Source organism: Branchiostoma floridae, chromosome 2 (assembly GCF_000003815.2).
Source record: "Branchiostoma floridae strain S238N-H82 chromosome 2, Bfl_VNyyK, whole genome shotgun sequence".
Lineage (NCBI taxonomy): Eukaryota > Metazoa > Chordata > Leptocardii > Amphioxiformes > Branchiostomatidae > Branchiostoma > Branchiostoma floridae.
In genome coordinates this window covers 21,562,436-21,575,136 of record NC_049980.1, presented here as the reverse complement: position 1 = coordinate 21,575,136, position 12,701 = coordinate 21,562,436, and the positions used below count along the sequence as shown (strand labels likewise).

Sequence of the window (12,701 nt, the reverse complement as noted above, 5' to 3'; positions counted from 1 at the left end):
TCTGTGGGTTTCTCGGATAACGCTGAGATTGTTGTTGGAAGCCCCGCCTCTGCCAAACATCATTTGGTCAAGCACATGTGTCGGTGACGTCACGATAAACCCTTTCACTTTAAAACTTTTCTTTTTGTTCATCCGCGTAATCCGATTCACCGACTGGTTTCCGTACCTAACAGTGCCAGAAATATAGTGTAAGAACTACTATGTGACAGTTTTGTTCTTTTCTGTAGTGAAAACTTTTCACGTCATTGCTTACTGAGCAATGATATGCGTTGATGAAAAGTTTGCCGAAAGATAGTGCGTGCGGACGTACCGACATTTGGTGCGTGAGGCGGTCTCCCGCAAAAAACAATAAAAGCTGATAAGCTGCAGATAAGGCCAGATTGCGGCTGGCTGTTTTACAGTTAGCAAGGGTTACGGGAGGGAAGCAGCCATGAAGGTCGCGGTGTTTACGGTACTCTCTTTGCTTGTTGCATCTGCGGCGGCCCAAAGGTAAGGGAGATTCTCACTTTCTGTGTTTATCGGTATGTTCAGATTTGCACTGCTTGCTTTTTTTCTGTACCACGCATTCACACGGACTCACTCTATACTGCAGATGAGTAAAAGTTTATTATGCACCATTTTCATAACTTGCTAAGAACGCCTTGCCTTTATTAAGCTAATGTGATGGTAAGATTCATATATACGGTATTCCCAGGGCAGTGCGCACACACGAACCGCGCAGTTGTTTTTGCCCCGGAGTCCGTGAATCATTTTCTCGAAAACAAGCCCAGCACGGCGCGGCGACGTGACCCGTGAACATGCAACATCAGCAGTTTGCATCTTATACGAATCAGATGCGAAGGGGAATTTTAATTCCACCACAGAATTTCTGTCCAAAATACTCGCAACTATTTATTTCTTTTATTCTTATTTAACAATTTGTGTTGTTTTAGGCTGGTGAAAATTGTTTTAAAGTTGACAATACTGTGATGGCGGTGGTGCAAAGAGAAGTACACAGGAAGCTGATGTGCCAATCCTACCCGCGATGTGTATTGGGAACGTCTGATTTACTGTCCATTGTTTTGAGATTGGCTTCCTGTTTACAATGCTGGTTGGAGTTGGAAGGACTTTACTCTTTGCAGTCTGTACCCTGCCTGGGATAAATCATGACCTGAGCACCACTCTTACAACATGTTTTTCGCCTGTAATTGACTCCGACATACGATAAATGCATAAGCGGGAAAGAGAATTCTTGGTTGACTTACTGTTAATGGCAGAGCAACTTGTGACAGATTTTACATCTGAAAAAAAGGGAAACTCTGAAAAGCCAGTTGTCCTTTTCTTCAAATCATGTCAAATCAGTTTAGTCACTAGACCTGGAGAAAAGAAAAGTAGTCAATCAATATCATGTTCTACTGTTTTCATGGACAACATTGGGGTTTCGAAAAATTTTCCCCAAGCACAAATATTGATAGGGAAAATCATGATCTTCTTTTATGCTATCTCTTTCTGTCAGCTAACTCCACCACAACTAGCTGGCAGAAAAAACGGCATATATGAAAAAAGTCATAATTTTGCCCATCAACCTCTGCTTGGCGAGTACTGTAAATGTATTAAAAGTTCGCTGGGATTTCATTTCACGGTAGCGGGGAAAAAGGACTTTTCGCGGTGGTCTTGAATTCGGGTAGAACTATGCTCTGTAGTCTCTTACTGCCATGAAAAATTTTCACGGTGGTATTTAGTTCACGGTGAAGCAGCCACAGCGAAAACCGTGAACATTAAACCAGCACAAAAGTTTCTGCATTTACAGTAGTTTACATTTTTTGGTAACCGTTTAAGTTAAAATTATCTACATATGTAACTGTAGTGTGCACTTGCAGAAGTAAAAATCATGAGCAGCACATTACAGATAAGCTTCGTTTTTACAGTTTTGGGAGAAAACGAAAGATGAGGTTAAAAATGATCGGTCAACAGCCATAAAATGAGGCAATCACAGCATTGCTTGTTAAGAGCTAAATGGTTGTCTGGAGACTTATGCCATATAAAAGACCAGAACAAAGGTTATTCACCCTTCATATAAGTCACATAAATCTGCAACTGAAACAGTACTTTTACTAGTTTTAACTGCAAGATTTTTCAATTGAAAATCATTTTGCAAAACTTTGCAGGCTTAATTATAACAAAGTTCTATTTGGTAATTGCAAATTCCTCCAACTTCTGGTAACGAAAATAGGAGGTAGTCTCAGGTAGCAAATTTTTTTTCATCAAACAAGTGATAGAATTATTGCTTGAGATTGTTGATTTATGACTTGGATATTTGCTCCCTAAGTTTTATAGCTGCCACAAAAAGCTGTAAGTTTAATACAATATACTATAAAAGATAGTTTTCCCATCATCATGATGAAAGGACTTTACGATGGAATCATAAAACAAAGAATTCATTTGTGTATGAACTTGTCAGTCAACTTTTCAGTTTTTGATGTAAATTTTATGGCCTCCTGAATGTCTCATTTATAATCATAGGTTCTAACCAATCAGGATGCACAATCTTTTGTAGAATCAAGGAGCTTTTATTGTAGAATAGGTAATGAACAAAAGGCTACTGGCATGTGCCAGACAGGGGAGGAGAAGTGTATATCACACCTATTGTCTCCTCAGTATTGACTCCCATTGTCAAGAACTGTAAAACAGTTATTTTTAGGTGGTGGATAGCTTTCGGGCAGAAAGTTAACTAAGGCCCAATCTATACACAGTTTTGCCGATATCTGTGGAGATGTCGGGAGGGATCTGGAACGTTGGCAGCGGGACACCCTTGGTGCTTGAAGCTAGTCATAAACTGCTTTATAGCCTAATGAGCCCGCGTTATATGCTAATGAGCCCTCCCGAAGTCGGGACACATCTACACGCGTGCAGAAGCTGTCGGGGACCCCTGCTAAGCTATCGTGCGAATACTCTGGACCTTTTGGGAGAAATTCTGCCGATATCTGTATGGCGATATTGCAGTTCCATCTAGACGCTGAAAAAAAGCTGTCGGCGAGAGGTTGTCGGCTCGCCGATATCAGGAAAAACCTTGTCTAGAGCGTGCCTTAAATAGGTTTGGGTCCCTTAGTAAATTTTTGGAGGAACTGCTGGGGCTGATTTTCGTTCAGATTTTGAAAGAGAAAAGTTGAAGAAAAAGCTGACAGATGATCATGATTTTGTTTGACAGGTTAAGTGATGATTTACATGATGAAATAGAATCTAATTTGCATGATCGATTGATTTAAGTTTATACACAATGTAAATGTGCTGCTTTCCATGAAAAAACATGTGGCATGTATCTAAGAAAGAGAAGAACATTAACAGATGTCAACAGATTATCTGCATAAGTAACTATAATTGAATCATTCCATGGTGTTAAACCTCATACTTGTTGCATTATGAAGATATCAGATAATTGAAGATAAACATCATGCGCAAACTGGCCTCATTGGCATGCATTATCTAAACATGCTACTATACCGGGCTTCTTTGCTTAGATATAACTTTCATACTTTGAACAACTTGTTTTGAGTGTACAAGTAGAGATGATCAATTGAGATAATTCATGCAAATGCTGACTTCACTTGCATAATACTTACATTACTCAAAACGGTTAATATCATTTGGTGAAGTATGTAACACTAGTTTTTCTTTTGTTTTAGATATCTTGTGGTGTCTCCAAAGATTCTGCTGGCCGGTACTGAGGAGGTTGTGTGTATCTCACTCTTCAACATAACAGATGATGTGAAGGTCTCAATTGAACTGACATCATCGAAGGATGGGAATGATTTTGAGCCTGCCTCTGTAACCGATGTGCTTAAAGAGGGCCAAGACAAATGTGTCAGACTCAAGGTCAGAATTGGTTTAATACTGAACAATGATTTATTAGAACTCGGTTTTGAATGTTCTTGTCAGTCAAATGTGTAGATTCATCGCACATAGATAATTTCTTACCTCTAGCATGGAAACTTTATTTTTTCCAGGTCCCTCTTGTTTCCAGTGACAAGGAAGCAAAGCTGTCAGTATATGGAAAGGGTTCAACATACACCTTCAAAGATGAGAAGAGTCTCAGAATTTCTAAGAAGGCCACCTCTACCTTCATCTCTACAGACAAACCCATCTACAAACCTGGGCAGAAGGGTAAGACTGGTGCTATCAAAGTGTTAGGACATCATATTTGTAACTCAAGAACATTTTGAGGTTCTATTCTACGGTCATACTTGCAGATTTGAACTTGTTGTCTAACCTCATAACCAATACCAATTTGATGCAAAAAGGCTACATCTATTCGACACCAATGATGTCTGTGGCTTCATTGCAGATTGCACTAAAGTGCTGACTCATGAAAAAGACTCAAAACATAATTTTGCCCAGTGAAGAATATGTTGTGGCAATGTTCCCCTCGCCACTGAGTGCCAAGTGGTATCATTGACTCATACCAGAGTGCAGAATGACGTTTTGTGCCCAGTCTATAAAGGCAGAAAATCCTCATTATCATCTTTTTTTCCACTTACAGTTCAGATGCGTATTCTAACTTTGAAGCAGGACCTAAGGCCTTATACTGAGAATGTGAGTGTCATTATTCATCTTGTCCTTCTTTATATATATATATGTGGCATAAGTGATGTAGAGTTTGGATCCCTGTGCTTTGTACCTTAAGTGCTCTTACCATGTCTGACAAATTATGCATCACTAGATTGTATCATGTGACCACTAAGCTCAGACGACCAAGAACACACGTTTGATTGTACTGGTATTTTGGAAATTAAAATTCAACCATGAATTTTATTGTAATGCTGCTAACTTTTGCAGATTGACATGGTGTGGTTGGAGGATAACAGTGGCAGCAGGATTAACCAGTGGCTAGATGTGCCAACTGAGGAGGGTAGGTACAGCAACAGCAAGATTTGTCACCTTCATTTGGCCCAAACATAAAAGAGGTCACATGCCCAAGAGGCTGGTTGCAGCTGTCATCTTGTTTTTTGTTAAAGGCAGGGTTCTAGCAAGGATTTCATTTTAGCGTACATGTAGTGGGAATGTCATTTTAGCGAAGTAACCAATCAGGTGATTGGTGTGGAAGGGAGGTCTTGGCCCTTCCATGGTGGGATTTTGAAAATGTACAGTTTAAAGTTAGCACTCTGTTTTTTAGTCAGTTTTGAGTTGGCATATCATCATTTTTCATTATTCAGACATTGATTAGACATTGTTAAACAAGGAAATGATAGCAAAGCACCACTACACTAGTTAAAAATTAGCTTAGTGGTTTTCATTATAGCGTAGTGGCCCACTATGCTAAAAGGCACTAGCTAAAACCCTGAGAAGTGTCAACAAACGGTTGGAACTGGTCCAACCCTATTCGCTATTCAAAAGATGAAACTGTAGACTGTAAAATGTCATGCTTTAGTTTCAGTTTCTTTGAATTTTTTATATACTTTCCAGCCTTTTCAAAGATGGTCAGATTTCTTTTAATTGATTTGTTAGACAGAAATTAAAAAATGTCATTTGTCATCATTCAACTGCTTCTACATTTTATTTGTCAGGTCTTGCAAGTCTGGAGCAACAGCTGTCAAAAGAACCAGTGCTGGGGAAGTGGTCCATCAATGCTCAGATAGCAGACACCACCTACAAAACCACATTTGATGTGGAGGAGTATGGTATGTTCCACCCTGCAACATCTGCTTATCTCAGTCACATTTCATTTTTCATGTCCTTCAGAGTGCACTGAAGGCTAAACTATGACCATGAGGCATACACGTTAGTAATGACATGAACTATAACTGAAGAAAAAGTATAGTCTGTAACTGCAATAATTGTTATTTAAGATGTTGAAGCTTAATCTTGTGAGATGGGAAGAAGGACTGATATTGTGAAAACATTTAATGTCCTGATAATTGTTGCTACATGAGTAGGTCATCTTAATTTCCCCTTTTTTTTGAACTTATGATTTCAAAGTAGCTCACAGAATATGAGAGTAGATGTTACATCCTGGCTAATACCATGAATGAATTGAACCCAAAATAAAAGAATGCCATCTATGTGTTGGGTATTGTGTTTGTAATTGTTATTGAAATCTTCCAGTGTTGCCAAAGTTTGAGGTAGAGATCAGTCCTCCCCCATGGATCCCTGTGGACATGGAGGTGATCCCAGCTGTTATCTGTGGAAAGTGAGTGAAAGAATTAAACAAAAATATATATTATCATTCACACATAATGGACCTAAATGATTTAGGTACAAAGTGCCATTCATGAGATATATGCCTTTAGAAATTCAATCGTCTAGACTAATATCAAAAATATTACCCATGCTCTGTAAGTCAGTATGTTAAAGGTTACAAATTGATATTTTATGCCTCAAGAGCTTAGAATAACAAAATGTACTGTTCTCAATAAACATTCTCAACAAACAATTTTTAGAAATCAATAACACAAAGTTTAAAAAGGTGGGGCTAGCTTGTTAAAGACTCATGATAATTCTTAAGCTTAAGCTAGAGAAAGAAAGCAATGCTGACTGAGAAAGTATACAATCATTCATATACAATCATTTGTTTACCTGTTATTTACCCACAGGTACACTTACGGTAAGCCTGTGCTGGGAGAGGTGAAGGCTGAGTTCTGTATCAAGCAGAGCTATTCCTATCGTGACCGGAGGCCCTGCCACACCTGGACTGGCAAGGTACTATAGTTTTGTATTCTTGAACTTAAAACACATTAAGATAATTGTAGTGTTTTGTATGTTATGTGGATGTGTTCATGTCCTGAAATATTCTTCAAATACAGACTGACAAGAATGGCTGTGTCAACATCGCATTTGACTCCAGCTTGGTTGAACTTGACTCCACTCGCCACAGTATTTGGTCAGCCACACTGCGTGTGAAAGCTGAAATCACAGAGGATGGCACAGGTGGGTGGAAAGCAAGGTTACAGTTGATTGCATCTTTAAATAAACTATCCGGTGTTTCAGTGCAATTGTGACATCTACATTTGTTTGTAAGACTGTCTTCATTGTTTTCATAACCCTTTTCATTGACATGAAGAATAAGATGATATTTAGTGAAGGTGCAACTTTATTAGGTGGTAGTCATATGGTGTACCCTTTGATAAACTTTGTCCTTAAACTTCCTTACTGCACAGGTGTCACACTGAATGGCTCCCATGATACTACCAAGATTGTCCGTGAAAATCAAAAGTTGGACTTTAGGAACTTCAGTCCTGAGGGGTTCAAGCCAGGCTTACCGTATCATGGCAAGGTACATACACTTATCATGTATATGAATGTCATTTACTTTATATGGGATATTCAATATACATGAAGATGTTAAGATGCCAGTAGCAGAAGTACTGTGGCCTAGCAAATTGCAAAAAAAAAGATGCAGGCATCATATAAGTATTTCCACTATGATAATCTTACTTATTGTTAGTCACCTAAGTAGATGAGCTTGCAGACCTTTAAGTTGACAAGTATATTGATTATACCTTCAGTTCTTACTTTAAAAATTCCAACTTTTCTACCTTCAGCTCTACGTAACAGACATCTTGGACAACCCCCTTTCTGACGTGAAGGTCACCATTGAGGCTGATATGACAAGGCAGAGCAATATGTACTCCCCTCAAGAATTTTCTCAAAACTACACATCCAACAAGTATGGAGAGGTCCCTTTCACCCTGCCTACCTACATGACCAACAAGAATGTCAAGAGGCTGAACCTTAATGTGAGCAATGTGTTGTTTGCTGCCAAATGCCCTATGTATCCTAGATTTATTGGATTCCCTTGTTGTCAACTGATTGCTGCAGTTTTTCAAATCATTGTTAGTTTCTCAAATTCTGCAAGACTTATGATCATTTTATTGATGCCAAGTGGAACATTTAAGTTGAATAAAAAAGAAAAATTTATGGAAAAATATCAATGACAGTTACAAGTAAGCAATTTAAGTAACAAATATTAGCATTCAGAAGTACTGAAACTGGCTAAACCTGTTCACAGATGCAATCATCAGAAATATTGCAATTACAGTATAACTTCCTGAAGACAATAATCATGATATATCATGTCCACAGGCCAAGATTGCAGATATTCCCCCATCAAAGTACGAAAGAGGCACCTATCAGATGGACAATCCATCTGCCTTCCTCAGCGTGCGTTCTTGGTGGTCTCCAAGCTCCAGCTTCTTACAAATTCAGCCCATACACGACATCCTGCCTTGTGACTCAGTAGCAGAAGTGTCCGTGCTGTACAAAACAGAGAGAGTCAGCAATACCAAGTTCCACTACAAGGTAACCTTGGTTTTTGTTGTCCATTATGTACAAGGACTATTTCTTTGGAAATATGTAAAAAGATGGAATGTAGATGTGCAAGGGAATGTACTAGGCTGGAAGTATAGAGTCTACACACAAAGGTGCAGTTGCATCCTGTTCTAACTTGAGAAAGGGCAACCTCATTGAACCCACAAGAACTAAGGGATGATTCAATTCTCTGGCCAGTTGTGGTCATTATTTATAGTTTAGTACACAGAAGCCACAAGTAATGTCTAAGTAGACCTGTTACTTTAGGAAAAATTTAATACTTATTCTCTCATTTTGTAGATCATGTCACGGGGAGACATCCTAGACATAGGGACCAAGGACGTTGCATTTGAGAGCACAGAGGAGCCATCGACCTACCAGCCACCCACCACTGCTCCCCCTCCAACAACCCCATTCACTGGTTCCACCACAACAGAGGAGCCCATCCCTGAGGATGAGCTCATAGATTTTCCACCAGTAGAAATTGTGATTGCAGAGGAGTCATTTGGTAGGTCAAACAAAAGTTGTATGATATTTGTGAAGTGAAATAAAATCTTGTTTCTTTATGATGAGAATGATAAATATATCTCTCATGGTACACATATGCTACGAAGTACTTGCTTGCCTTACTTTTGTGTAGATGATGTTTTATCTTCCTGTTGCTCTGTTGCCCCTGCTCCACCAGCTATTCCACCTCCACCACCAGGAGGTCGACGCCCTGATGGTCCACCGCCACCTCCTCCCCCACCACCACCAGGACCCCGCCCTGATGACCAACCTCCTCCCCCATTTCCCCGCCCAGGGCCTGATGCTCCTCCCCCACCTCCTGAGTCTGACACACCTGTGGCTTCAGAAGAGAAAGAGGATATCAACAACGGAGAGGTCCGTAGGAAACGCTACAGCCCACCTTTCTACAGGCCTGACATTGATGAGACCCCTCTCATGCCTCCAATCCCAGGCTACACCGGACACTTCACCATCAAGTTCAAGGTAATGGGACTCTAAGTTGGAATGTCTTAAGAATGTCTACCATGTATCCCCACAAAGTGTCAGCTCTATACACTGATTCTAAGTGGTAGGCCCAACAGTCTCTAAAGAAGCCCAGACTCCCAAGTTTCAATGCTAAGCATCTTAGTCACTGACGAATTCAACATTGGTTTGAACCATTTGTTAAAGAAGACGGGACCTAACACTAAAACAGAACAATAATAACAGGATGCTGATACTTGTTAGCCAATGTACCTTAAATGTCATGAAAAAAGATGTACATCTCAAGGATAAAGGCAAACTGATTTTTACACCTGAATGTTCTGTAGGCTGTGGCCAGCTTGTCTCCCCTGGTGCGCCTGTTGGTGTACTACGTGCGTGAAGATGGAGAGGTGGTGGCAGACAGTGCCTCCATCAAGATTGCCAGCTGCCTGGAAAACAATGTAAGTTCTTCATCAGAATGATCTGTGACATTTTGGATTTTATTCATTGTGTTTCTTTGGCGGTTAGCCAAGTCATATCATATGATTATGAATGCTGATCATTGGTCATCTACCTAGTACATATAGGTCAAGTTGTTGTTACAATAACTTTGTTCATTTGCATGCCTTGTACTAATTGAAATAACTTGCCCCCATGATCCCATACACAGGTGAGTGTGTCCTTCCCCAAGGAGTCTCAGCTACCAGGTGCAACAACCAAGCTGACTGTCAAGGCTTCTCCTGGGTCCTTGTGTTCTGTTGGTGTTGTGGACAAGAGTGTGCACCTAATGAGATCAAGCAACCAGCTTACTCAGGGCAAGGTACCCAAGTCCAATGAATAAAGTATAAATTTCACTCGATAGTGGATTGTGAAAAAAGTGAAATTTCTTCACTAATAGATAGTATTTGAGGTTGTGTCTGCCTCGTTCGTTGCTACCAAGTTAAATGCAAAAGTATGACTGTAGGTCCTGTATAATATCTATAGTGCTAATCACCTCCCACCTGTTATGCACGTATAGGCCATAAACATCTTTATTTGTACTAGTTATGAACTCATATAAAGTAGATGTGGCATATGTAAATATTAAATTCATAAATTCTTTTCAGATTTTTTCAGAGCTGAACGCTATGGACCTGTCAGAAGGAGGTGGCTATGTGGACATGAATACCCACTGTGATCGTGAAGGCCCAGCCATTGACCCCATTCCCGATATTCGACCCCCTCCACCTCCTCCTCCCCCTCTTCCCCCCAGGGTGGAGCTTGCAGCACCAGTTGTGGAGCTTGCTCCACCAGTTCCTGTCATGGAGGTGGAAGAGGTGGAAGTTCCACCTGCAGATCCAGACAGGTACGTCTGCAAACACTGATACTTGTCCCTGGCATTGTTTAGAATTGTTAACTGATCATTAATGAGTGCCCAAGCCACCCTTTCTCCATTAATGCCTTCAAGTTTGCTCTTTTCTTAATCTCTTTCATGCATGTGCGCATATCCTTCCAGCAAATGTAAGATTTCTGTCAACCTCCGATATCTCAAAATGAGTTACCGGTAGTATGTCACCATTTATGCCTGATGTGCCAAAATGACAAGATTTTTCATTTTCTTTAGAGGAAGAACTGGTATCCTCAATAGATTCTTCCATATTATGTGCATAAAACATTATGTCCCATGTCAGCCAGTTTGACTATGTGTTCAAAATGTCATCAGAATTGTTACCAGAAATATGCCTACACATGGCTGAGTGGCCAGGCTGTTGATGTCAGATCAAGAGGCCACAAGTTTGATTGGTGTTGTTTTATCCTTGGGGAAACTCACCTTGCGTGACATTCCTCACTACACCCAGCAGGTATAGAATGGATACATGACTTAAGTTAGGGATCTAAAAGGTAGTGGTAGAAGGAGAAGAATGAGCTCTACTGTTCAATATAGTGCCCTAAACACAACGCACTGCCCCTAAGGCTAAAAAGGATAGATATGGAACAAACTTTTCCTACATTTACTGTTACCAACATCAATTTATTTGTTTCATTGCTGCCTGTTTTTCTACATTAGTCAAAAAATATATTTTTGTGTTGACTTTGTAGTGATGACTCTGACGAGGTGGTGGAAAACGACAATGAGGATGAAAAAGACGATGAGGATGAAGAGGAGAGAAGCATCAAGAAACGTTCCGTCTATTTCCCTGGTTATGCTTCTTCATCCTATGAGGATGCCTACACAGCTTTTAAGGTAAAAACATCTCTTTGACAGGATATTGCAAAGTCAAATAATTAGTCAAATAAGGTAATAAGTAGAAAACGCAAGGATTCTGAGTGCATGCTTAAACTTAGCTGGTTCAAGTCGTTCCATGATTACTCTCTGAATAAAAAGCTGAAGACTTCACATTATTATCTTCCTAACAGCTTAATAGTAGAAAGAAGTGAAACCATCCATAGCCTGAGTACCATCCTCCGTAGTGACAGCTGGCTCACTACTTTCGTTCCGTGGTTAGCAAGCAAAAGTAGTGAGCCACTTGTCACTACAAAGGATAGCACTCAGTCTAAACTATCCGTCCTTCTGTCTGCCAGTTCCCAGACCCATAGCCTGGATGCTACCCTAGCTTTCATGTCCTTTGTGATTGTTTCTTAAAACTTTTGCAGTTATGATAATGGTACTAGGACCAAATTAAGGGCATAAAGTACATACCGCCTAAAATCAGACCCAACACACGTTTTTTGGACACATAAATAATTTTACCTTTTTCCTGTTCTTACTTACAGTCGTATTTGTTAGTTTCAGTTTTCCATTTATTTCAAGATGAAAATGCATACTTTTTATTGGAAAGTTCCACATGAAAAATATCAATATTATTCGTTCTACGTTGATCACATTTACCCTTCATTGTGAAGGCCCTTTATTGGCCTTATTTGTATTATTTTGAAACTCTTCTTTTGGCTCTGCGGTATGTCATTGATTACACAGCATCCATAGCTTTGCATCCATTTCAGATAATTTTGTTTGTCATGACAGGCTATGGGTCTTCTGGTGATGACTGACCTTTTACTTCAAACCCGTCCTTGTGCGTTGGAATATATGACTGTCGCCTACAGTGTCAGTTTTGCCCAAGACGTGTTAGAAGGTAAGACACACGGTTTAAATGCTACAGTGTTGTTTTGTGTTTTACTTCTCCACAGAACATGGGCCTGCTGGTGATGACAAACCTTGTTGTAGAAACGCGACCGTGTCAGAGGCATATTCCGTACTGGAGAGGGCGGGTTGTTGGGATGCCAGGTAATAGGCTTGTTCCCATCGAAATGTGCAAAATGCAGTCTTTGGGACTTGATATAAAGTAATTTGCAGGCAAGATTAACACTTTTTTTATTTTCCAACAACAGTCATGTTTTACAAAAGGAGTCACGCGCTGTGTGACAACCAGTTTACTTTGACGGTTGGAAGAAATTATAGACACCTGAGAAGA

The 12,701-nt window shown here is 40.0% G+C and overlaps 1 protein-coding gene across 5 annotated transcripts in view; it reads left to right on the top strand.

Moving 5' to 3' along the window:
- The first annotated feature begins 325 nt into the window (after positions 1 to 325).
- Positions 326 to 12,701, top strand: part of LOC118404703 (alpha-2-macroglobulin-like) — a 22,245-nt gene continuing 9,869 nt past the window's right edge. For 2 of the 5 annotated variants that reach the window (XM_035803986.1, XM_035803994.1), the window contains exons 1-19: positions 326 to 489; positions 3,663 to 3,852; positions 3,984 to 4,140; positions 4,517 to 4,569; positions 4,813 to 4,885; positions 5,541 to 5,654; positions 6,079 to 6,163; positions 6,567 to 6,672; positions 6,777 to 6,900; positions 7,131 to 7,246; positions 7,515 to 7,709; positions 8,056 to 8,271; positions 8,581 to 8,788; positions 8,966 to 9,270; positions 9,597 to 9,710; positions 9,920 to 10,069; positions 10,356 to 10,594; positions 11,329 to 11,473; positions 12,418 to 12,514. In XM_035803986.1, the coding sequence (XP_035659879.1) occupies positions 431 to 489; positions 3,663 to 3,852; positions 3,984 to 4,140; positions 4,517 to 4,569; positions 4,813 to 4,885; positions 5,541 to 5,654; positions 6,079 to 6,163; positions 6,567 to 6,672; positions 6,777 to 6,900; positions 7,131 to 7,246; positions 7,515 to 7,709; positions 8,056 to 8,271; positions 8,581 to 8,788; positions 8,966 to 9,270; positions 9,597 to 9,710; positions 9,920 to 10,069; positions 10,356 to 10,594; positions 11,329 to 11,473; positions 12,418 to 12,514 (2,746 nt within the window). In that variant the 5' untranslated portion in view covers positions 326 to 430. Of the gene's footprint in view, positions 490 to 3,662; positions 3,853 to 3,983; positions 4,141 to 4,516; positions 4,570 to 4,812; positions 4,886 to 5,540; positions 5,655 to 6,078; positions 6,164 to 6,566; positions 6,673 to 6,776; positions 6,901 to 7,130; positions 7,247 to 7,514; positions 7,710 to 8,055; positions 8,272 to 8,580; positions 8,789 to 8,965; positions 9,271 to 9,596; positions 9,711 to 9,919; positions 10,070 to 10,355; positions 10,595 to 11,328; positions 11,474 to 12,253; positions 12,363 to 12,417; positions 12,515 to 12,701 lie in introns of all 5 variants that reach the window. The other 3 variants (XM_035803970.1, XM_035803978.1, XM_035804003.1) reach the window with 2 other exon arrangements.